This window comes from Loa loa, assembly GCF_000183805.2.
Source record: "Loa loa unplaced genomic scaffold supercont3.56, whole genome shotgun sequence".
In the NCBI taxonomy this organism is placed as follows: domain Eukaryota; kingdom Metazoa; phylum Nematoda; class Chromadorea; order Rhabditida; family Onchocercidae; genus Loa; species Loa loa.
In genome coordinates, this window is record NW_018108236.1 from 172,513 (window position 1) to 199,355 (window position 26,843).

At 31.9% G+C, this 26,843-nt stretch overlaps 4 protein-coding genes across 4 annotated transcripts; 2 read left to right on the forward strand and 2 right to left on the reverse strand.

Moving 5' to 3' along the window:
* Positions 1 to 3,298: 3,298 nt before the first annotated feature.
* On the reverse strand, positions 3,299 to 6,051 carry LOAG_02342 (hypothetical protein; the record flags this gene model as incomplete). Its single annotated transcript, XM_003137880.1, has 3 exons — positions 3,299 to 3,400; positions 5,201 to 5,358; positions 5,985 to 6,051. The coding sequence occupies 3 exons, from the start codon at positions 6,049 to 6,051 to the stop codon at positions 3,299 to 3,301; spliced, it is 327 nt and encodes a 108-aa protein (XP_003137928.1).
* Positions 6,052 to 10,507: 4,456 nt separating this feature from the next.
* On the reverse strand, positions 10,508 to 11,198 carry LOAG_02343 (hypothetical protein; the record flags this gene model as incomplete). The annotated part of the gene is made up of 4 exons (XM_003137881.1): positions 10,508 to 10,529; positions 10,645 to 10,765; positions 10,833 to 10,920; positions 11,094 to 11,198. 4 exons carry the CDS (start codon positions 11,196 to 11,198, stop codon positions 10,508 to 10,510), a joined length of 336 nt encoding a protein of 111 aa, XP_003137929.1.
* Positions 11,199 to 14,980: 3,782 nt separating this feature from the next.
* Positions 14,981 to 15,356, forward strand: LOAG_02344 (hypothetical protein; the record flags this gene model as incomplete). Its single annotated transcript, XM_003137882.1, has 2 exons — positions 14,981 to 15,062; positions 15,118 to 15,356. 2 exons carry the CDS (start codon positions 14,981 to 14,983, stop codon positions 15,354 to 15,356), a joined length of 321 nt encoding a protein of 106 aa, XP_003137930.1.
* Positions 15,357 to 15,598: 242 nt separating this feature from the next.
* On the forward strand, positions 15,599 to 18,465 carry LOAG_02345 (hypothetical protein; the record flags this gene model as incomplete). Its single annotated transcript, XM_003137883.1, has 3 exons — positions 15,599 to 15,724; positions 17,190 to 17,356; positions 18,306 to 18,465. The coding sequence occupies 3 exons, from the start codon at positions 15,599 to 15,601 to the stop codon at positions 18,463 to 18,465; spliced, it is 453 nt and encodes a 150-aa protein (XP_003137931.1).
* Positions 18,466 to 26,843: the final 8,378 nt, after the last annotated feature.

Genomic DNA, 26,843 nt, shown 5'->3' on the forward strand with positions numbered 1-26,843 from the left:
ATGTTTCTTTTCCCAGTTGTTTTATATAAAATGTTTCAGATGGATATATCCAATTTGATTTTTTGAATATAATCTATCTTTGTATTTTTCCCAAATCTTAATCAATAATGCTCTTAGGTAGTCATTTCCTAACTTTTATCTACTTACCTTTTGTCATACCATAAATAGACATGCCAGGCTAACCTTAAATCAAAACTTTTCAATGTTAAAATCCGTTAATCTTTCATCACAACTTCATCATTTCATTAATCCATTACAATGCTTCATTTATTGCTTTTTATGAAGGGATAGTACATTATATGGATAGGTATTGATTAGAACTGAGTTAAGTATATTAGTCCGCTCCTCATAAACTATTACAATTTCTCATCTGTCCCCGAGAAAAATTAATTGTCCATCTCTGTCTTAAGACAATCATTGCCTTCAAAATTTTTTGCATATTAGTTATTTGCACATTACGTAAACAAAATGCCTGGACACAATCCGTTTGAGGCACGGCTATAATTTTTTATTACAAAAATGTTTGAACCATGAAAAGACATTTTGAGATGAGTCAGGGGATGTTTTCAAGTTCACAGTGAAAATTTTCATTCACTTCGTGGCACACGAAGAATGTTATCACATAGCGACAGCAGAACTTCTATTTGGATAATTTAGCATTCCACTGGGAAGAAGTATTTTATATTTCCAAAAAAGGTCACATTCATTTTTATTTAAATGGAAAATTTAAAAACTGAAAATTACATTTTGGCATTAAGCGAAATAATATTATTATGTTATAGGAGAGACAAAAAGATCATTATCATCATCTCTTGGTGTGGAAAATGTTACTTTTTCTGTGATGTGACATTTGACACAACGTTTTGGGCGGCGTCATTTGTCTTTTCTTTGTGAAATTTCTTCGTTAATAATTTTATAAAACTGATCATTTCTTTAATTTTCAAAAGCAGGACATTTCATGAGTTCCAAAAAATTTTCGTTTTTCTCTATTAATTTTTGACTACCAAAAACAGCTCGCATTTTTTGAAGGGAAGTAAAGTCTTGCAAAATAGCACGGTAACAGTATCAATTCATTTTTACCCTTTCTCCCTCAATGCAATCAATTCTCCAATTTCCACCTCTCTTTTTTCTGAAACATTTTTTAATTGCTTCAAATCGAAATTTCTTTACTTTTCATTGCATTTTTATTCAGCTTTATTGTAAATTGCTTTCAAATTTATGTTAGCAGCCGAAATTATTTCGGTTGTTTCGAAATCGCTGCAGTTTGGTACAAACTTCTGGAAGGAAGTCGAAAGAATTCATGCATCATGTCATGAAAAAATTGAAAAGTATTGAAACAATGGCATCTCAATTCTTATGGACCAAAACAAGCGTTCTGTTTCTGAATTATTCATTCAAAAAGCTTAGTGATAAGATGTTATAAAAGTAACCAATTTGAGAGGTCATCAGATGATTTCTATACCTGGCCTCTTGAAATTTCATTTCTAAATTCCAATTCAAAAACATGGTGATGGTATACTTGCTAACTACAGTTATTAGAAACTCTCAAATACAGAAATCAGAAACATCAAAATCAGAAGCAGAATTTGCACCTCTGCAAACATGTAAAATCAAGAAACTGGTCCTTTAACCTTCCAGTTGTTTTGGAACGAATCTCTCATAATTATCCATTGCGTATCGATAATGTGAAAAATTTTTGTGATTAATTAAAAAATTATTTGATATACTTTTTTTTTTTGAATGGAATAGGGTTGCTTGAATTGCAGTGTTATCGTTGTTGCAGTGATGGCTATTGATATGGAGCTGGAGACTTCGAATACACAAACAAACAGATGGACCGAGACGGAATGAGAAATACTTACATGCTTGATATACATTTCAGGGAGACATAATTACACAACGTTTTTGGTGGACCCCAAATGGCTCCATTTCAATTAAATTACCAATTTTCTTTTCAAAAATAAATTTTTCTTTGTGTCTCTTTCTCTCTTATGAATATGTATTATTATACGTTTGTTTGCTCATTGGCCCTTTGCAATAGTGGGTGCTTCTTCTAAATATCGCAGGCTTTTTTTGATATAAATATAAATGTTCTGTTTCACCGCTTTGTCCATTTTTCATGACCCAGCCTTATGTACAATTTCGTCTCATACAATTCTTAATTTAATCTGTTAAATCCGAGAACAAATCCACATTGATATCATGATAAATGATAATAGCTTCCTTTTCATTCAGTTACTGTAAATAAAACAGTCAAACACTTCTCACTTCAAAACTCAAATCTGAAAAGATAAAATCTTTTCAGATAGCCTACTTATTTCCCGGATAAATCTGATATGTATATTTTTTTTTTTTGATGTTTTAGAAGTTGAATCAGACAATTTTGAATTTACAATCACGAATATTGCAATTTTTTATTTAATATTTTGAAAACCTTTCGTTTGGATTCTGTGTTACAGATTTTGTCAAGTGTTTGCAAGTTTTTATTGGGATCTTTTTTGGTCCAATAAAAACTGTGCCTTTGGCCAGTATTTGCATTATCATTTTAAACCAGACAGGCTTATCACTATCCCATACAGAAAACTACCATCCTCTACTTTCAATTTTGGAAAAAAATTTGGGGGGAATCCAATTCTTTTATCGATCCGCAACTATACAAGAAAGAATCAATGCTCCGAAAGTAGTACGAAGATATGTAACAATGCTGCATTTCGTCCGGCACAATACTGTAACTTCTATTTCATTTCAGACCTGACGCGCTTTCGAGCAGATAAGTGATGACACTTTATTGAAGGAGACAACGTTCACCTGTGCACTGATAGACAAGCAGCATTTAGAGTAACTCTGATTGATAATGATGATAACAGATGTGTAGTGCAAAGTAAATGGTCTTTTATTTATTTGTCTGTTAACAAGTATTTCATGAGAAAAACCCCGAAATTTCCTAAATGATATTTTCAATTGTTCAGATACTTTATGAGACTTTTTTCTAGCTGAAAGTGTGCTATATCGTCAAAGCCGTTCGTTATTTTATCAAGTGAACGATCAATTGCCATGAAGTCGAACTGATCACTGATCACGGCAGAGCAGTTCAAAACCCATATCTTTGGCTAGAAATCACTACAGTCACTGATTGGATCAACTGAAGCTGCTCAATTTGATCTGCAATGAGTAAAATTTATTGCATAGAAAAATATCGGTACTCGGATATGCATATGCGCAATCCATCTGTCGAGGTCATTCTCGTAATTTGGCAAGCAGAAATGTATTTTTGTTGGTGAACGATGTGCTTGAATTTTCACGACAAATTAGCGCCGCAAATCTCACGATTAGTAGAGAAAGTGGCAGCGTCAGTAGCTTCACATATTCGTAATTCTTCGCTGTCGATCTTGATATAAGGCTGAAAAATGTCATTTTCTTTTAATGGGCAAATGCTTTTTAAAAAATAAAAAAATAAAAGTGGGGGGGGGCGGTTTTTTCGTAATGCTAAAAGTTAGCAGCTTTTAAAAAATTTTCCAAAGAAAGCTTCCAAGCAAGGATGGAGAAATGAGGTGCGCTTCTATTCTAAGTTAAGTAATGCTACGCTTCAGTTAGCTCCTCTCAAAAGAAGTAAATTTAAGGAGTTCATTTTCCTTTCCTCTATCCTCCCATCCACATTCACTTTTCCCTTTACATCTCAACAATTAAAAGGAAAAAAAAACCTTTTAAACTTGATTCTCGCCTCACAAAATTTCCTCTGTTTTCATTAATTTAAAAAAGAGCTTTGTTCGTGTGCAATTTCCATTTTTTCTTCTTTTCTGCATTCACTTCCATCCGTAAAAACTTTCCAGTTGTTTGATACTTTACTTAAAACTTGCTAAAAAATGGTCACTTATGTCAAACGAATTAAATGAAATTGTGTCAAAATTATTTGTATTTTTATGAATGATACAAGGCTTCCAGTTAGCATCCTATAAAGAATCGTACTTAGGTACTTCGTACGTTTCTACAAGTATTTGTTAGTTGCATTCAGTTACTCCAGAAATTTTCCCACTGGCATAATGAAGTACAAATATCTATGCATCGGAAATTACACATTTGTCTAAGTATATGCCATCAATAGCTGGGCTCTTTTACATTGTTTACTTTTTCGAAGTTATGGCTTTGACTAATTGAAGCAAGACATAGAGGAATTGAATATAATTCAACAAAATCTATCATTTATCATTTTCAGGTAGTATGACTGCACGACAACGGAAGAAAATGGAACCAAAGAATGCATTCCTCATCATATTCATTTTAATCATCGCATACCAGTTGTCTTAATATTACTTAAAAGGTTGGATTTCTTTTTTTCGCTTCCTCTGAGATTTTTTCTATTTTTTCGGTTTGAAACGATCAAGTTGCAAATATTTCTTTGAATGTTTTGTAGATATTTTTAAGTAGAGCGGCAAAGATCATTTACATTTCATATTTTCTCATACTTTTATATTTGAAATGTGCACAAAATTACTGTAGTTTAGGAAACAAAGTGATCTAAATCAAGAATTATTTTTACACATAATTTCTTTCAATGTTGTCTGTCGCAGACACAATGACAGATAATATTCAAAAGGTCTTCAACTGCCCTTCTTCTTATCAGTTTCGAAAAGATCTCTTCCAATTCAAAATATCATTATTGGATGGACTTTTCTTTTCCATTTAAATATTATTTATGTTATGATTTTTTCCTCTTCTTATCTCTTATTATGGTCTTTTACCAACAACTAACTAAAGTAGTGCAAAAATTTTAATTGCTTGAGTGTGTTAAAATTGAAATAAATGAAATAAACTTCGGATTTACTATTCTGTTCCAATAAAAACCGTTTACACAAAACTGCGCTATTCATTTTATGAATTTAAGAGTGCTTTCACATAATTGCAATAACTAAGCCTGTAATTCCATTCCCTTCGTCAATGAGCATATGTGAACTTCCCCCTTTTTGGAAACTTCTACTCCTTCAATTTACGCAAATTACAGGCTTACTTATTTCAATTATAATTTCTTGTGCTTCTTAACTTCTCCCAAAAAATCAAATCTTCACATTAGCTAAAATTTATCCAATTTTTGTTTCGTTGTACATTACACATTGAAATAGTGAAGTAATTCCTTGTCCATTTGAAATGGAATTCGAAATTCGAGGCCAAAACTTGCTGCATCAACTATTGTGGCAACTATTACCTTCTTCGTATTATGCATTGATTTAGGCCCAGAAAATTGCATTCTGTTAAGCACTAAAATGTTAGGTTCTGCCTTTAGAAAATGTTGTGGAAGTCTTTTTAACAAAAGTGTATTTTCCATTCCAATTGGATTTTTGTGTGCAGATTCAAAATTGCTTCCTGAATTGCCCGGAAAGTTTTTTCTTTAAAAAAAAAGGAAAAAACGCGTGGAGAAGGGAGGTTATAGACGGAAAATGGATTTGCGACTTTGAAAAAGCCTAAAAAGCGAACACAATTTTTCCGAAATCTCTGATCCTATGCAGTATTACTAGGAAGATTTACAAATTGTTAGGAAATGCCAATTCCTCAAAACAAAGAGGAAGTAGTCAAGTTTTACAAAAGACTTTAAATAACTTCAATTATGGATAAACTTTTAAGGGAGACTAAAAATTTGCTTCTGGCCAGCAGCAAACTCCATGTATGGAAGCTGTTAAGCAATGAAAAAAATTAAATTAACTAATGGTCAAGACTGAATAATAAATTTCGTTAGACATATGGCGAGACATATTCCACTAGAGAAAGACCGGGATACATTTCTCCTGGTAGTGTGATACTTGCACTGATTGAAAATTCTACAAGCTCTTGATGCAGAAAATCTCTGCCATAGTTTTACCATATTTTAGAGCAGAGCCATCGAATAAATTAATATTTAAATTACCTCCCTATTTTCCTTCTTTAGAATAGATTTCTTTCATTGGGAACCAATATCTTTTCCGTTGAGACTAGAGATCAATAATTGTGAACACTTGGAGATTTTGCCCAAGTAATAACTTGACATCTAGATAACAATTGTTCATTATCGATACCAATCATTATTTGCAAATAAGGGAAATGCACTTGAAAATTGAACTCGGATAAGTTAAGTAATAAGCTGTGTACGACATGGTTTTTTTTATAGTTTTACAGAGTTGTTGTTTGAGCCTTGTTTTAGATTAGAACGGATACTAGAGAACAGTCTTTTTTTATCATTTCATTCAAGTGATAAGTAATCACCGAAATAACAGACCATTGATAACGCATTAACACAAAATCTGTTCTTTGGAAGGCCTTCTGTTGTGATTTAAATGGAAATCTGATAATAGCGCTGTTTCATTTCAAATAAAAAAGAAAATTTAAAATTCTGTTCGCTAAATTTTTCTATGTGTAATTTTGTTTTTGTTTTTGTTTTTTCTTGCAGCATTATTCGTTTTTATGCATTTTCAATTTACTTAAAGCACTTTTGAACAATTTACCTAACTTAATTTGCTCGCTTGATTTTACGCTTCCACAGTTAAAATTCAATTATTTCAAGATGAAACATTTGCAAAATGATTTTGTTCTTTCGTTTTCCTCTCATTCGAAATCCTTTTCTAAATTTCTCACTTAATATTCTGTTTGCTAATTCTTGTTACAACATTGGGGATTCCATCATATTTTAGTATGTTTTAGTTCATTAGAGTTGATATTAATAACCCCTCTGGATGACTGTACGAAATTACACTTTCAAGTAAAAGTTCTGAAGTATGAAACATATTATTAACTTTTCAAGATATGGATAATGTATTAGATATAATCCTCAATGGATATGTTTAATTTGTATAAACGAAAGGTCGACATTCCAGTGTATAAAAATTAGAATTAATTTGAATTAATAAACCGACCGATTTTCACGGAAGGCAGATGTTTCTGGAAAATTATTAATTTCTATTATCTTGTCATAATTATTTGGAGTTTCATTAGTCTTCTTCAGACTTCACTTCCCTTCCCGCTCGTCCATCTTTGTTGCAAAAAAAGAGAGAACTCATATAATTACTCACATATTCTTTTCACATAATTTCTCCTTATTTTCGATTTCGTGCAATACCGTACGGCTCTCGAGAACTTAAAGAAAGAATGCAATATTGATTTCAAATAGATAAGACACACAAAGTTTGCACATTTTATATTCAAATCATAATTATGGATAGCATATGACGATTTTATCTGTGTCTCTGGTATAACGATTTTCCTCTGTCATCCACTTGATACTATAAAATTGGATAAAAAATTTTTTAAATTGTTTTTTTAATATGAATTTATCATAGTTTTCAATGACTTATCACCTGGAAATTTGTAAGATTGATTTCAGCCGCTGGAAGAGCGAGTCAGTTTTTTTTTCATAGCTAGAGAATATTTGTGAAGTCGAATTAAAGTCATACATTTTAAGATCATTTTTCTTTCACTTCCTGTTGGTGCTGCAATATTTACTGCTGTATTCCAATTTATAGCAGTGTCATGCTCGCAGTAATTATTTATGGAAACTCTGATTAATTATGATATCCTCTGAAAATAATCATATCAGGTAGGCCACTTAATTAATGATTACTTTGAGATACGATTACCTGGAAATTACTTTCTTTTTAGGAGCATTAAGGCAAATCAGGCTAGAAAGCATTTAGCAAAAATTGAGTGGATAAATTATTTTATGAAGTGTTGATCACAAGAAATGTATTAATCTTTGGCTTAAGCGCCATCAAATCATCCTAGGATCTTGATTAGAACCGAATTAATTAATTAGAACCTAATTAATTTTTGTCTGCATAGAATTTTTTAAAACGATGAAATGTCTTTTTAGCATTTACTCCAAATGACAAATGAAATCCTGCTTTCCACTACACGATTTAAAATTGCTGAAACAGATCCAATTAGTTTGCATCAAAAGTGCAGCAGCTGCAATATATTCCTTCATTTTTGTTTTTTTTCGTAAGATCATCATTTTAAAACATATAAATTAAGATTAATCTCTTAAAATTTAACATTTTCGGCACGGTTACATAAAAAATTACACGGAATATTTAGAATTACGGAAGGAATGAAACGTTGGGATGAGTAAAATTAGCAGTATTAAAAGACTTCAAAACTGATAGGATCAAAGATCAGTAGCAAAAAAAAATTTTTTTTTCAATAAAAATGACGATTAGCTTTTGAATTAATCATAAGGATTTAGCGTTGTCTGTCTCGGTTCATCTCTAAACTTCATGCCAAATACATTCGCTACGATGCTTAAACTTCATTATCGGTTTGGACAATAAAATTTTAATTTAAAAAAATTCCTTTGGAAGCTCTGGTCACGCAATATAGAGCCCATGAAACAAACCGCAATGTATGTCAAAAAATCGGCTCTAAATTGGCAATATTAGAATTTCGTGGTGATTCTTCATCCATTTTATTAAATTTTCTTTGCGCTTTTTTCCTTTTAATCTCGTTTCTCCTCTTTCTTATTCACTTTTTTAATTTTAATTTTCATTTATGCGCGATTAATGCATTTCTGTTTTTGGTTCACAGTGCTTTATTCCGTTTTTTTTGCCATTTTCTTCTTATTGTAAGTTCTTTATTTCACTTATGAAGTAAAAGAATTCAGCTCATTGAATACTGACCCATCGGACACTGGTCAACGGTATTTGCAAGCAATTCTATCACGTTCACGACATATTTCAGTGTTTTTAGTCATATTCAAAAATGCAAACTGGCTGATAACGGTCTGATTCCGTTTTCTACAGAAATAGGAAGAAAAAAGTGCTACTGATTGTTCAAAGGTCATGCATATCCATGTGAGAGGTGACATGCATAACTTTTTGCAATTCACTGATAGAATAATAGATACCTAACAATAGGATTGCATCCGGAAGTACCTACACATTACGAAATGTGGCAAATGTTGCGCTCCAAATCACTGCAATAAACGCTTTTTGGATGACATTTAAAGTATCGTTGACAATAATTCTGTTACGGTTTAATTGTTGTTTTTTGTGTGACACTCATATCACAACCGCACAGCTTATCAAACTTTTTAGTAATGTGCTGGTGTTTGTGTCTGTGTGTTTGTGTCTGTGTGTATGTGTCTGTGCGTATGTGTCTGTGTGTGTGTATGTCTGCATGCGTGTGTGTGTGTGTGTACATTTACCGCTTCTCATTCCTTTTCTGTCGGTCTGGTCTGTATTTGCACGGCGATATTTGCTTCAAATCACAAAAAAAATTGCAAAAAACTGTGTGCAGCATAGGAATAGCTAAAATCATTTTTTTTCGAGGCCATCCCATCTGATAAAAACCCTTCCTCCGACCCCTATCCTATCCGCCTTTTCTCGGTTCCACTATTTTAGAAATTTACACATTTTGATGGTAACAGCAGCAACTCTTTCCCTCTCTCCCTACCTTACTTACTTTTGACCTACTGTTATATTTCCCGATCCCTTCCCCTTCCATCCTAATCCAACCTTTAAAAAAGAAAAACTCCATTTCGTATTCAACATCCATCACTATTCACTCAAAACGGCGCCACATATCTGCATTTTTACTCATTCTTTATATTTATATGCTTTTCTGATTTGTATTACCATTTCAAAATTATCTCTCATTTTCAAACATTCCTTTAACAAATGATGACCTCTGGTTTGAAAGTTTTATCGTTTAATAGAGCATAAGGATAGAGTTCTTGAAGGGTATAAGCAAAGTTCGACAACACAAAATGCAGATTTGGCTATCGATAGTTGATTATTTAGTTTGAAATAAACACTAAATAGATTCCGTGAAATAATTTTTAAGAAAGTATCCACTCTTATCCAACAGGAGTAAAGAAATCATTGCACTGAATAGAGTGCAGTTGAATCCTATGGTATGAACTTAGCGATTTACTTTAGTTTTGTTTCGTACATTAGAATAATTCTCGAAGTGAACTAATACATGGACATTAGCTAATTGAAAGAAAAAACTTACTCATCGATGCGAAATAAAAAGTAGAAGTGAATTCCTAATAAATGATATGATTACAACTTTACCACAATTCAAATATCGTGATGAATCTCTGTGTTAAGCATCAGTGATTCGGGAATTTGCTTTATCATATTTATATATACATTAACTTTTGCAAATTTGTTGCCTTCCTTTCCGATACTTTCTACTAATTGTTTTAAAGGCCATTTAATGTTTGTAATTTTGATTTGAATAAGCTTTTTTTTTTTGCATAATTCCCGCAAATATTATTCACAATGATATGAATGGAAGCAAAATTGTGTGCGAATATTTTCGAGCGATAAAGTGATGAGGTTATGCTTGAAGTTTGAAGAGAATGTTTTGTGAAATTGGTGAAAGACCATTGGGAACGATGAGAGTGAATGATTAAATAGTGCATTTCATTGAATTGCAGAGAAACTGGCGGGCTTCACATCATTTTAAGTGGGTTTTGGATGGAAGCACAAAATGACTGACCCCTTTCAGTTGACCTCTCTGTGGGTGTACTTCCTTCCGGACGATATTAAAGAGTGTTTGTATCGTGGCTGAAATTCAATGTGAACAATATAAAGAAAAGCTGCAGAGAAAAGAGGTTTGACAGTTACAGAAACGACGAATCGTCTCAGTAGCAATGAAAAAATTTCGGTGTGCCAGTAAAACCGAATGCACTTTTTCCCAAAAGCAACACTAATTTGATTTGACCCCGGACGAATGGCTATTGCAATGTCCACTAGTGCGGTTTTATCGCCGTATTTCATCTTCATCATGCATTTGGAATGACCTTCAAAAAAGGAATGATAGTGACCATCGAAAACAACAATTCTTCCAAGTGATGAAACTCTGAAAACTTTCGCATGCCCCAAATGTTTTCAGTGTTTGATCTCCTGAAAAGATTATTGTTTGCGAGAGAGTCAGCGAGCAAACAACAAAAATGACCTTCAAAATAAAATTTCTAATAGTAATGCGCATTTAATGTCATCGTTTTACTAAAGTTCTAAAGATAAAACATGCTTTTATATATAGTTACTCATTTGTACATATACATTTCTTTGTTTTAATATTAATAAAGCTATATTATAGCTATCATTGTAAATGAAAAAGGAAATAACATTAATAAGTTGTCGCATGGAAGACTGAAGCAGAGCAGGAACTTTTTTTTTCATTTGCATAAAATTATAGAATTCATCTTTTATGTGCTTCGATCCTGATTTCATTAATTATTTCCCACATTCCAAAGATAAGATAGCTGTAACTTCAGGCCTTCTTATCAACTGACTTTCTTATCAGCTTCTTCTCACACTTATGTCAAGGTGACTGTAATTAGATTAAATAATTTCTGCTTACCTCATCGAATCTTTCTCAAACTTCTTCATTCTGTAGAATTCTTTCGCTTCAATACAGTCGCGGAATTACCATAGTCTTACAGTAAAAACATTGCTTTACAGACCTTTTAGTTCTACGGATTTCGTCCCAAACCAGAAATAAAAAAAAATTATTTGCTGAAAAGATATAAACTGGCAAAACCTTTATGGGATATTTTAAAAGTGGAGAAAAAGTATTTGTCTGGAATCTAAAACCAAGCCATAAACACTGCCGGAGAAGTTCGATATGTTAAAACTAACAAGGATTTCCTTGCACAATCAACTGCCAAACAAACTAATTTTTTAAGGAATTCAAAAGTACATTACTGTATTTGTCCATATCCCCTATTTAATGTAATATCGTTAGTTCAGTTATATTTGACCCGCATAATTGGACATTTCATTTTTATCCTAGCATCTTTCCGAAACAAAACAAAAAGCAGCACCTGGTGGACATACTTGGAGTAAATACAAAAGCAGAAATGGATAAAATAAGCAGTTCAGCAAACAGAACAGATGCAAATGACCGCTATAAATTTCATGTATATTACTATTTGCTATTTTTCATAGCGGGATGAAGTAGAAGGTCAAATTTGTAATATTTCAACCTGATATTATCTTCTTGGTTACATTATGATGATTAATTTAATGGAACAAAAGATGACTGGAATTATCCATCTTCTGAAATTCTCAGATGATGGAAAATACTAATAAAGAGGTCCGTGTTTTGATCTTTCTCCTTAATTTAATTTAAAAATTGTTGAATATGAATTTTTTATTACAACAAGCTTCCTATTTAATGTATGTTATGAATAATGAAAGTGGACGGATAATTCCAAATTAATGTATATTTTAATGACATGACGACTTTCTCATTCAGGCTGCAATCCGGAAATCTCATTCTGAATCACGTATGACTGTAATATCGGATCAAGAATTTGAATGAAACTCAGTCTTAAAAGATTTCACACTTAAAACTTCAGCAAGCTATTGTGTAAGGTGATGAAATCTTAATTTTTTGAATTATTCCCAGTCAAATCTTTGATACCGCGGGAAACAAAAGCTTGAATTCACCGCGGTCATTTGATGATTCCACTGCGGTTAATTAACATCGTTATGCTATTATCTTTTATCGCTTCAGGACTGATCTATTTGCCGATATCTTTCTGATCCCTCGTTTCTAAGACTTTCTTGTTAGCGTTTACTTTTTTATCGAAAATCTAACAAATGGTTGTCTTTTTTGTCGTCTAACTTCTCTACTACATTAGCTTCCATCAATATTCTGTGTATTTTTCTTTAACCATCGATGTTTATCCCCTAAATCATACAGTTTTTCAGAACTTATTCCAACTCTTACAATAGAATTCGAAAGGAGGGGTCAGGCTGCAGAAATGAGGCACCTTCAACTAGACTTGTCTCTCATTGGTTTTATCTTCACTGACCAATGCAATATAAGCGAGAGAATCAGTGACCGTTTGGGTTTCATTTCATTTTCATATCGGTGAAGGGGTGGCGCATCCATGCTTTACTATTACTAAATTCTAATTCATTGATTTAACCTTCGACACGTCATTTATCTCAAAAGGTATAATACTTCTTTTTTTAAAATCTTTCCGAATATATTATTTTTACATGATAAGTTGATAAGTTGTTATCACGAATTAGATATTATTCTCATCCTCGAAACTTTCAATTTGTAATTCCGGAAAAGGATAACATTACTTACTGGTGTAGAAGCAAAATTTGAGTTTATGATGAAAATAGTTAATGAATTAAATTATCTAAAATATCATACTTCTAGGTTTTCTTATAGGTTACGACAGGACTGATTTGACACTCTGTTTCCCAGAGGAGAAGATTCATTAGGTTTTGATAATAGTCATATTTGATTTGTTAAGATTTTCTTGCAGTGCCTGGCAAGGAGGCGAAACTATATTTATCCAGAAAGTCAAACCTCGAAAAATGCAAGAGAGTTAAGTACTGTAACGGGGTAGCAGAAACAACGCAGTTGGTGAACAACAATTGCAGTGGCTCTTTTTTAGCAAAATTTTTTAGAAGTATTCCTTCTTCTTAAATAAAATTTCAATCCAAGCAATGAAGCCCTATTATTACTTTTAAGGCATAAGGCAACAAACTAACAGATTAGAAAATTATACATTTGAGATCTTTAATTTTACAATGGTAACGTAGTGAAGAACGACTGATATACATCAATTTAGAACTCATACATTTATTGATTTAAACTGCTATAAAGGCGGCCGTAAATCCCACATTAATTCAAACGACAAAAACAATGCATCAACAAAAACTTATTGCAGACAAAATTTGCAATTTGTAGTTTCTGATAAATGTGAATGTATCGAAATATAATTCAAAAAAACCTATTCATTAAAAAAAAAATTCTTTTTAATATATCGTTTTAAAAAAGTTGATTTATTTACAATGAAAAATATTGTTTTCGAAATTTTGTATTCAGAGCACTTATTCCACGCCGTTGTATGTCGAAAAGTTTATTACTCTTTTTTCTCTTCAGAATCAGTTTTGAATTGCCAACTCCGAATTAGCTTTCTGACCTGAACTAAAATATTATATAAACGAAAAAATATGAAAAGGTCAAGTCCTCCTAATTTCAGGAACATAACGTGGTTGCAAATATAAATGTTCAGAAATTCCTTTCTAATAAATCTCGTTAGAATGGCGGTACTGAAAAACCCCTGAATTCCTCAATGTACTGTTAATAAGTTATTTTAGACTTCTTACAGAGCACTTCCATAACCTCTTCCTTATCTAGGAGAGACCCACTCTATATTTTATGGAATTACAATTGTCGAAAATTTCTTGATTTAGAATTATCAAAACACGCATATCGACATTTTCATGCAGCTATTACAGTAATTTTTTAGCTTACTATTCAGATATTTTCTAATGAATTTCCAATTATTTCATTTGTATCCATAACTTTACTCAATTCTCCTGAAATTAGGGGACTTTTTAATCCTTATATTCACCCTATTTCTTTTAGCCTTAATTCACTTTTCATTAAATTTCTATGTCTACAACATTTCATTTATTCAGTTCAGTTCAACTAAATTTAATTTATTTTAGTTTTAGTCACATTCAGTTTTGTCCAGCATTATTAATCTTCGGAGGAAATTTAAATAAAAAGACATCACTTCTCTATTAATGTCGCTTTTGTTGCGCTTTACATGGTAGCCGAAGTTAGGAGGCAAGTTGAGAAGCACATGCTGGCTGTTTTCTCAGATTTTTCAGAAATATTTTCAAATGACCAAACTTCGAATGTTATTCATCCAAATGCACCACGTTTTAAAAATGATTAAAGTTCATAAAACCACAAATTTCAAACATATTAAGGGAAGATTTATAAGAGGATTCATTAATTTCAAAATGGGAGTTTCTGCATCCTGCATTTTGTTCCACTTTTGATGACCAAAGACCAATAAATGTCCAATTTTCATGGCTAGAAAAATTAACAATAAATTGGACAAATAAATCCAGTTCTAAAAGAACTGTCGTTGAAATTTAACCCCGAATCAAAAATTTGGCCACATTTTATCAGTAGGGTTGTCTGACTGGTATATGGTATCAAAACTTTGGCAAAATGTTCTCATCCTCCAATGGATGATCTTGGAGACTTTCTGGCGCCGCCTCCACATCCATCACTCCACCCCTTCCATCTTGCTTATTATCATGCATATGGTGGGTGTTCCTATATTTCTGCGTTGCAAGCGATGATGACAAACGTGTGCGATAGTGAATTTTATGAATATCCAAGAAGATAAAACAACGGTTAAAACGATTGGCGATGAGCCATTGGTCAGAAGTCCAATGCGATCAGTCAAGGAGAATAGAAGTGGAATTGGAATGAAGCGAATTCACTTCTTTATCAGCACCGTTGTATATGAAAACAACAGATCACTACCATCAGTCAATGTTACAGAGAATAGAACGCTTGAATTCTATGAGACCAATTTATTATTTTGCATCTTTTAGTTCCTGTTGAGATCACTCATCAGTTAGAAAATATTACTATAAAGCTTGGCATCAAAATCTAAATAAATTATTTCATGGTTTTCCAACCAATTTTTTTCTTTTTAATTTTTGGAAAGCATTTGCATGCTGGAGCATATCTCCGAAATATGGTAAAAAGGTAATTAATGATGAAGAGCCTGAATAGATAAATAAATATGTTAATTCTACATTCTTGAATATTTTTAGCCACATCTTGAATGCATATGACAGAAATGGTCAGTTTTAGAATTTTTCAGGCATTCAATTTTCGAGGGAAACAGAAAAAATATTATCTACATTTCGTTTTGTTTTCGAATCTGAAAGAATCTCTGAAAAACCAAGAGTCACAGGTATTTTTTGGCATTTAACCCCTTTCCTTGCATAGCATGATACTTGGACACTGCTGATACTTTATGTTTAATACTTATTTTTGTTTTATTTCATTTCAAAAATAATACTATCGCGTTGTTGCTCATCAGCGCACCAAACGGAGAACATTGGAAAATGACAACTAACTCCGCCATCTTGTCTCAATCAGTTGCGCACCGTTTATATATGACTTCGAAAGTCTTCAATAAAAAAAAACTCTCATCTTTAGGACATGCGATAATCTTTATAGTATTATTCTATTTTTATTTTGAAAAGATCACTGATCCTGTTATTCTTTTGCTTTATGCACACAATTTTTAAGTTTCACATTTAAGCTTTTTTGCGAGGAAAAATCAACGTGAAATAATGGGGAAGGGGAAAAAAGAAGAGAGGTTGAGAAGAGGAAGAGATTTATGTAAAAAACTTGATTGCAAAGGGATAGGGCAGAGGTAGAGGTCAAGTTCATTCGAGAAATAGGAGTTTTTTTATTTTGCGGTAAGATGAAGTATGAATAAAAGACTACCATCTGATCCTATTGCTTATTGTGGAACGATCGCAAATGCAAATTTTTACAACAGGCACATTCTCTTCTCATTTTTCAGTTTCTTTTTCCCATTACATTTGATTATTTTGAAAAAGGTCGAAGAAGTGAACTGTTAAGAAATTGTGAAATTAATAATTAGGTGATACATTTATGGATCATACTTAATATAGGTAATGTGGAGAGAAGCATACTTCGAATGATTACAGGTATATTATACGGTTTTATTGTTTCCTCACTCGATAAGATACCGAATCAGATATCAGTACTGCATTTTGCTTTGTTCAGCTATTAGCGTTTGATATTGTAACATAGCATCTCTTAGTTTGAAACTTTATATTTGTGATATTTCGTCCGCTTTACAACTACGTCACGTATTCGCGCTGTGCTTCTGTTTACTTGCGTTTAAGTGATAAAGTTCAGATTTGTACGTATAGTCTTAGCCATCGGATAAGTAACTTTCCTTCATAAGGACCTATTACTTTCACAGTCAAAAAGTGCGAAAGGTGTAAGTTTAATTTCTACTGAGCAAATAAGAGAAATCGAAATGAGGGAAAGCATGATTTATCGCCATTTTTTTAAACTATATCCGATAATTTGGGGGAACTAGAAAGGATCACTTAGTTTACAAGAGGTTATTTCAGGTTCATGTAGAAGGTCTTCTGATAGTATATGTATTGGAAAATATTTGATGGACATTACAGTAGTGGGCAGATTGTGACTCGGTCAAATCATTTTTGATGTGTGAGAGAGCAGAATTTTTTCCAACAGACGTAAATTGACCTTTTCCCTTGGACAGCCTAAATTAAATGATCACTCTCAGGAAAGGTTAGTGATCAGGAATTAGAAATGAGCGTTAGGAATCGAAGATTAGATGGATAGAGATTAGAAATAGTGAGTTGCAGAGAAATAAAAAAATGGAAGATAGGAAGTCAGCTGTTTGTGGCAATCATTCCATTTGGAATTTGTTTGCTTGGTTGTTCGAAGATGAAAAACCCATTTTATTGGATAGTTGGAATAGGAAAACGGAATATGAGAGAGGTCGAATTACAGAAAGAGGGATGAAGATGGAGTGCGAAATTTGATGAGAGATGTTGAATTTGACCAGAGAACTCGAGCTCTTTAATAGTTGACCCCAGTGAATGCTGAACAAATCCGCCTACACTACCCTCTCAGCACAGTCAAATGAATGACCAACTGTCCACTTTCTCCGTTTGTTTTTTCGAGAGGGACTGAAAATTGAAGAGGGGTCGTCGTCCTCGAAAAAAATCTTCCTTCATTTTCCAAATGTTTTGTGATTACACATTGCTCATAATAATGATAATCTGAAGACATCATCTCACTGGACACAATACTTCTTGTTTCTTATAAATGACTTTTGCAAAACATTGAGAAAAAGTGCTGTTTGGAAGATAACCTTTTCTTGCACTGTGGAAACTGTGTCTCCTATTATGTTGTTTCACTATTTTGAAACGATCATCTACGACTTTATTGTTTTATTGGTTCTACAGAGTTAGGCCGGAACTAGTAGATTATAGGTGAACAGGAACGCAGACTGTTGGCTGCTGAAGTTTTTTTTACAGGAATGTCTCCAGTGAAAAAGTAGCTGTCACCTCGAAAATACCCTCAAACTTCCTTGGAGAAAATTCAAAAGATCCAGAGGGAATTTGTCGTTATAATGAATTTTGATTGTGACTGTAAAAAGATGAAAAAAGGCATGTAATTCAATCAAAAAATGCCCTTGAATTGTTTGATTTTTTTTTGTAATTTATTCATTTTGAGGGGTGCAGAAGACGATCTATATGCCACTATTATTGCTACTAGTCTGAAGCAATACAAGGCAAGGCAGGCGTTGTTGGGAAAAAGTAGCTGCCAGAGCTGCGAGCTCTGATACCTACAATTTGCCGGCTAGCTGGACTTTTTTTTTTCGGCGTAAAAAGCGAGTTTTCAAAAATGGATTTTTTGTCCGGACGAAGGAAGGATTTTTTCACTATACACGTAATAATCCTTCAATTCTTAAGCTATTCTTTCAAACGTGGAACAAAGAGTGAAAAAGGATGGAGTTGTGGAGGCAAGCCGTTGGAGACGGAGTTCGGGGCTATAATGGGAATGAAGCTGGCGACTACTGCAAGAAGGAAAAAAGAGAAGGGACGAGTGCGCATTCTTCTGTACCCATATTAAACGATTTTTTGTAGCGAATTGCCCTGCATCCATCCATATGTTCCTATCGTTTTTGCTTGGCATCGAATTATGTGTAACTGCCGCTGCTGCCGCTTTTACTCAACAAAAATTTTTGGAATTTTTTTCCTGGCTCACATGGGGCAATGTGACTTCACAGTGGAATGATTTCTACTTCTCAAAGAAATGATGATTGGTTTCATGTAGTAATTCTTAGCTAATGAATTTACATTTCCATTTCATCCATGAAAAACCCTTTTAGATGGACTGCTTTTAATTGGTATAACAATGTACGACATGGAATAAAATTCCTCCCTATGAAAGTTTAAGAAAAATATATGAATCAATACTCCAGCTATTTGAAAACTGTCCACCTTGAAGCGGTACTGTTTTCAACGTATCCATTCCCATTCCCACCGTCATTTAATTATTTTGTTCACCGGTCGTAAAAAATTTGAAAAAAGTACATTGTGTACTTCAGTTTCAAAAATTCAGCATTATACGTAGAAGAGTTATGGGTAATTTAAAATTTTTTTTAAGGCAAACCATTTGCTCTGCTAACACTTCGAAAGGAATATATTTGAACTCTTTTACTGAAATACTCTTAAATACTTTCTTTGAAAAAGAAAATTTTGATTGAACAAACACAGCAACACTTTGTCACATTTCTCATATATATATATATATATATATATATATATATCAATTAGTAATGTAATATATGTCAATCATTTTTAAGAATAAAATTCCTGAAACATTTCCATAACGAATACATATAACAGTGGGCTATAGTGAATTTTGCCGAAAGATGTAAAGCGATAATAATAAATCATTGCTTTTTAAGTAAGTAATTTTTTAGAGCCATTAAGGAACAGTAGGCTCGCTTTTTTCACACTTTCCATAGATCATACATTGTTTAAATCTCTTTATAATTTTCTTCATTTCCGAAAACGAATTCCGTTTTTCAAATTCAAAGAACATTTGATCTTCGCATCCTTCCAAAGCTTCGATTTGTAACTTTGAAATTTATCAGATTTTTTTCCGCATGTCGTATTTCTCACTTTTTTTCTTTTTATTTTGGTTTGCGATAAACTTAAATTTCAGATATTAATTTTCCATTGGGAGTCTTTGAAGAAATCTTAAAGAACATAATGGTAGTTAGGATTTTCAGCTATCCTTCCTAAATTTTGCCTAGTCTGTTGCCACTGATGCTACTTGTTTTTGGCTTATTTCGTACAGTATATAATTTTAAATTGATAGTTAATAATTGTACTTGAAATGAGCATCAAGACTTGAATTGACGGTGAGGATTTAAAATCATTTGCTAACTGCGATAGCTTCCTGAAATCTTCTATTGCATTTCTTTACTTTCACTAGCAAGGAATTACTTTTAAATAAATTTTAAACAATTCTTCCTTGAACCAAAGTAAAAATACAACTGCATCATTGGCTTATTGAGCTGTCTCAAAATCGCAAGAGACTAGTTCAGAGGAGGCGACATATCATGTCTTCTAAGGAAGTACACTGAAAATAACCTAAAGTTATTATCAGGCGGGATTCAAATGCTATGATTCATTTTGAAAATTATAATGGGGAAGGCTGGATGCTGTGGACGCTCACAGCCTATCATAAGTCATTTATTTAAATAGCGAATGTAAGAGGGAAATGAAATCAGCGAATTGAACATTTCAATAAAATGTTATCAGAAATAATGACTTGGTGAGTTTTGCTATTTCAATAGTAAAATTCTGAAGAGAAATTTGTCTCATCGAAGCATTCTCATTTAGCCAGGAATGAGTGTCTTAGACTTTGTGATGCTATTATTGAATAATTCATTTTGAGTTTTAGACTAATCAACACTTTATAACATTCTGAATCTAAGCCCTGCTCCTAATTCGAATTATAATTTTGAAAAATTATAAAAAGTCAAATGATACTTCTTATCTTATCAAAGAAAATTGCACATTACTCGGACTTTCTGACTTGAATATATTCCTTTATTTTCAAAAATTTTTGTAAATTTAATTATCAGGTACTTATTGCTTGCTCATATCTGTTTGTTATTCCGAAATGTTTTGGCATATATTGTCAAAATTTGCAATAAACAGTTTGGTCTACACAATAGGGTTTATAAAATTTACAGCTTTGACCTCATCAATAATCCATGGTGTATTTCTTTTGTGCATTGATTTTGCGCATCATTTAGTTTTTTTGCAAGTCACAATTAAAGCGCAAAAAATGTAGACCTCAAAAAAATATCCCCTAAATGTGAAATTTAAACTTTACAAGCTCAAATATGACGATTATTATCCCTTAGGTTTCCTTTGTATCGTTTTATTCTGATCCTTTAAGGAATGATCTCTCTTAAGAAAGCTTTCTAATTTCAATTTAAAAATCTCCATTAGTTTTAGTAGCACAGTTCCTGTTTTGAGATCTTTACTGCAGTGGTAGATTCATGTCTAATTTTTGAAAAATTTTTCTTTTCAAAGTCACAAATGTTGATGGTAACGGTTGATTTTGTTAGTGATTGCTTTGAATTTGAACTGTTTATGCTATTTTTTTGTTACCCAGCTTGGAATATACTCTAGAAAAGAGGTTCTAAAAGGAAATGTTTAAAAAACAAACGGTGTTTGACAAGACCTGGAAGAGGTTAGGAATTTGGTGCGACAAAATTCTTACATCGTTTACCGTCTTTAAAAGCTCTTCGTGTGCTAAGCCTATTTTCCGAATGTAGCCTAATGCTACTCGTTCTCTGTCTAATCAAAAAAGTTCGAAAATTTTTTTCCACCGAATTTAAAATCAGAAACAATCCGGTGGTGAATTTCTCCCAGTATCAGGCGCCATCATCACTATTCTCTATTTCATTATCTCATTGTCGCTTCTGCTCGATACGTACTCGTTTCTTTTCAAAAAAAAAACAAATCGTTCTCAAAAATTTCGTCCTTTTTTATATTTTGCAACGAGTTGCACACAGACAGATAGACAGACACACACACACACACGCACACACATACATACATACATACATATGGAGTCACACATACACAAACATATGTATAAGTAAGGGACAGAAATACATGGAAAGATAATGAATGAATTGTTGTGAGTTTCTGGATTCTTTGATTTTTTGTTTTTTGTCTTGTTTTGGAAAGTTATCAGGATGCAATCTTTGCAACTCATTATATCATATCATATCATATACCACAGAAGGACATGTCACAAACTTTCCTCAACACATTCATTGAACAATTTTGTTACATTATTATATAAATATGTTCGCTTTTATTTTCTCATTCACTGTCGCTAACAGAAATTCCAAATGAGTTTATTTCAATTGACATCTTAAATTTTTATCTGTAATCCGATCTGTTAACAGTACAGACAAGGATGTTCTCAAAAAAAAGGAAGAAAAAAAGACCGTTTATATGTTTATATGTTAGGTAAAGATTTATTTGCTCAGAACTACTGCAAATACTTAAGATATGTTCTGAAATGGATATTTTAGAATGGATACTTTAGAAATCAGTTTTATTTGTTGGAATAAGACAATAGAAATATTTTAGAAATATTGTGTAGGTAACAGATTTGATTTGATACTTTATAGTCATTATTGGTATTGAACCTGATGATGACCTAATGATAAATTTGCATTAGATCGAAAGTCTGGGCACATTTTGACATTTTGATATAGAAACTAAATACGATTAAAAAAGTTTTGGATTTATTGTGTTCCTTTTTATATTTTCCATCTGGATCACAAACAAGTATGTCTATGCCAATAAAATGCTTGTTGATATATTTCTCATTGAAAGTACGCAAGCCCATTTATTCATAATATTACTAATTGTCAGGTGATCCACAAGCTTTTCATGACTAAAAAAATAATATCTGGTATGAAACCTTTTAATGATTACTGCTTATTCATATCACGTACATACCGCAACACAACAACATTCCAGCATTTTCAAGTTTTTTTCCTTTTTTTCGATCTGATAAGCGTCCTAAAAGTTTTTTTTATATTACTTAGTGCTGAACTATTTCTTCGAACTTTCACTGCTATTTATTGCTTAATAATATAAGGTTTTTCTGATCTGTGTATACTCTCTTCAATTTGTGCCAGTAAAGATTGAGCTGCGACAAAAGAGCGGGAATAGGTAATAATGCATTATGTGGTAAATTTTGGCATCATATTCTTTTGGTACACTTCCCATCTATAAACAAAATTAACTTCTAAATTTTTTGGAAACTACTTTTTTTTTGATTTTTGGATATTTACCGTCCATGTGTTGCTTTTTTTCTGACTTGGATTCCCGAAAGTTTTCATCATTTTTGAAATATTATATATTATATTCATAAATATTCCATTTGTTGAAGAAAGTTTCTAGTTTGGGTGATTCCGCTAATTTGAAGACATCTTCTTTAGATTCCCCAAAGAGACTTAAAGAGCTTTCTAATAATTATGTGACAAAAAAACCAGTTATCCTTTTGTTGTTTCTCCTGAAAAACTTGAGTTTTCTATTTAAACTTTCATAAGCAACATGATAATTCTACTTCATAAATTCTACACACATTTTTTAATGAAAATCTTGCATCACTTTTATGTTAATTCTGCTTTCTTACTTTTGTTTTGATATTATTGTTACTTTCTTCCAGTACACCTTTTGTAATTTTTTGTCGATGACAAAAGTGGTGCTAATGTTTATCCATTTTTTAATGAACAAAAACATCAAAATCGTAATGTGCATCCTTGAAATACTTTATTTTTATGTTGTATTTTACAATAATAAATATACCGGTTTCTCCTATCAAAGTAATGTTTGTGGAGCTGTTCAGCTTTTATCATTTCTTTTCCGATTAGTTTTAATGTGCTTTCTAATTCGAATTACAATAAGAATAAGTATTACTTCTTTTACTTGCCAATTTAACCTCGCTTTGTTTTCCAACACCCAGTTACTCATTTACTAAATTTAACTTCATTATGAGAATCTTCCTTAGAAGTAATATTGGAATTAAATGAATTATATTACTTTCCACTTATTTACATTATGCCGAAATAGATCGGTGGGAAGGGGGAGAGATTTACTACTTCATTAGGATTTAAGAAAATAGCGTATTGTTATAAGAAATGATCAAGTAATAACAGCTTTCTCAGATTTGAAACTTTTACTCATTCCTTAAGCAGTGAACCTGAATTAAGGTGCTATCGAATATTTGGCATTTATTCGTTCTCCATCTCGATCTTCCAATTCCTTATTGATAATTGAGTTACGCATAGTAAACTATTGGGCTTATTTAATTCCCACGAAAAATAACTCATAAATTTCAAATGAAATTTTTCGAAGGGTTTGGAGCTAATCTATCATTATAACAAAAGTTCAGCAATATTAAATGAGTATAGCGTGTTGTTTTTCTCTCCATTAAAGTGTTGTTTTCCAGATCCATTAATATATAATTAAATTTAGAACAACTTATGAAATTCATTTTAATTATCATAAAATTAGCTACATTATTTAACATCGTTATTTTTCTTTTGATTTATCACAAGTTACAAGATCCATTTCATCTGAATTAATTCATTTGGAAAGAAATTGATATTTTTGTGTTTTCGTTTTGCACTAGAAAATTTATCAACTTTTTGTGATATAGAGATGCGTTGATTGATAGCCTACTGCAAATTTTTGAAGTGTTGGCCAGGATGATAAACGGAGATAGACGACTGGCTTACTTACCCATCTGTTTGCCAAGTACAGCAATAATACTTTTATTCAGTGGCGTCAAGGCTGACCTTTTTAAATGAAATTTTCAAAAAAATTGACCTTTATTCCTTATACCTTTTTTTATATATATGTTTTGTTAAAGTGCAATATAAGTGTAAAATTTCTGTTTTTTTTTCCAGAACAGTTTAGAAAGGATGGAAGGAAACAAATACACATCAACTCTTTCTCTCTCTCTTTTCATCTTTCTCTCTCTCTTTCTTTCACAGATACTTCCTTTTTTACCCTTTTTTTTGATAAATTACAACATTTTTCAAGAGAAGCATTTCTGTTTTTTCTTCATTGCTTCGAAACTATTTTAGATTTTTATAAACTTTTCCATCTTTTTCATTAAAAAAAGAGTCGAACTAACGATGATGCACTTCAAAAAAGCCTCCACTTTTGTTTAATTTACATCTTAATTTAAACGCCACTCGCAAAAATTCAGTAACAGCAATACACTGTCCCATCAGAGAAATACATCTTTCCGCATTGCCATAATTCATTTTTCATTTCCCCTCTTTAATTTCTAAAAGAAGACAAAGAAACTTATATTTCCACATCAATAAACGGATGAATAACTTTTTGGAATAACTATATATAAAAAAGAGGTCATGCTATCCGTAAGAGATCATTGTTCTGAATTGTTAATAACTTCTTTTTTCCAATATTAGTTGAGAATCTTGTGGCAGTTGAATCATCCTCCTTTCTACTTAGTACTGTCATCAGTGAAGCTTAATTTTTTAGTAAAGAAGGATGAGATGTGATGACATTTTACAGTGACACGTAAGTCTAAGCTGTTATTTCACTACGTTTACATACGCGACTTTTCCACTTATCCCAACATCTGTCCCTCATTTCCAATCCTTTGAGTGTACTTTAAAATATGTAACACGATGAGGTAGAAACACCAGTAATAATTAATATAAAATTGAATTAAAGCAAAGAAATATGACTGGAGACTTTATTTGAATGACTCATCAGCAAATTTAATCAATGTATTTCCTATTTATAAATGCAGTGCTAATTTATTTTGCGAATTTTTCAACATCGAACAAAAGCACATGGCAGATATATCTCCCATTATAATGACTATTACTCGTACTATCAAAACTATTTAAATTGCAAATCCGAGTTAGACTACGGATCAATAAGATAAGTTTGATCAAACTGCTGTTTACGTGGATGTATAGATCATGAGGCATGTTGTCGCCCAACTATTTTAATCTTTCAATTTTCATATTTTGTCTTTAAAAATTATGTAATTGTTTTTCAAAGTTTCTTTGGAACCAAATAATTTTGAACTAGAGATATGAATTACCATTATTCTTCCATCATCTAATTAATTTCTAGGACGACTGTGGATAGGTTACATTGGAATTTAGTAAATGGTTAAGCTAAGCTTCTCAAAAAAGTTAAATGGGGAATGTTTTATAATTTCCGGTCAAAATGAAGTTTTTCTGGTTTTTGAGCTTTTATGAGTCGAAACAGTAGGTAGTGAGGACTTTTGTTGCATACGGCCATAATCAAAAGCCAATCTAATTTGTCGCAGTTTTTGCAAATAGCAATTAATAGATTTCCAAGGACTAATCCACGATTTGTATTATTATTTTGGACGAATAAATTGTTATTCAAAAGCCTTTGTAGTAAAATTAAACCATTTAAAAAATTAATTGCCATTTTTCTCAAAGTATGGAAAATTAAATTTTCAAAATATTCTGGAACTAGAATAATTAACTTACTTGATCCTCCCCTACTAGCAAAGTTGTTTGGCACTAATTGTACAATCAACTAAAGCATATGGTTCATTTGAAGAACCAAATTCACTCGCTAAACTTTGGTTATTTTGAATTTGCAAATCAATTGAAAAGTTTATTGTTGTAAAATACAACAAAATAGTTCAACAAAGTCTTAAATCCCTTCCTTTGAGGTATTTCCAAAATCCACGTAAATTCCTCAAAGTATCAAAAATGAAGGTAAAATTTAAAAGTTTCGCAAGAAGAATTTTTTTTGATTCAAGTTGCTATAGGTAATTTCAAAGCCTTGTTTTCGTTGATCAGCCTGTCTGGTGTACTATTATTTCTCTTGAGGATGGATTGAACAATGAAGTTTTTAATTACTGATAATTACTTGAAATTGCTAATAGCAATTTAAGATAGATAGCGCTCAATTTCTAAGTAAAATTGCATTTGTTAAGGCTATCTTTGTTATCATTAATTTAACATGTTTGATAATCTTCCTCTTGTTTCCTTTCCATTTTTTCCACTCATTAATGTCTTCCACCTATCTTTTAAAGAGTAACAGCTATAATGATTCTCGAAATTTCGTGGAATTTAAAAATTAACCTGGATGGGATCCAAAAAGGTTGTGCTGAATGCGATCGCAAAATTATTGCACAAATATTCTTGGAAGCATGATATTGTATTCATTCTCTTTCTTTTTCCGTTCTATTCAATTTTCGCTTACGATTTAGTAAACTCCAAAATACTTCATGTTTAAATCCTTAGTGTATACAACAGACGACAATATACGAAATAACGGTAAAAAGCGAAATTGTAAAATGAAATTTATTCATTGCTTTCTTTTTTCTAGCTGATGTTTTTATTAGTATACTTTTTCTGTGAATTC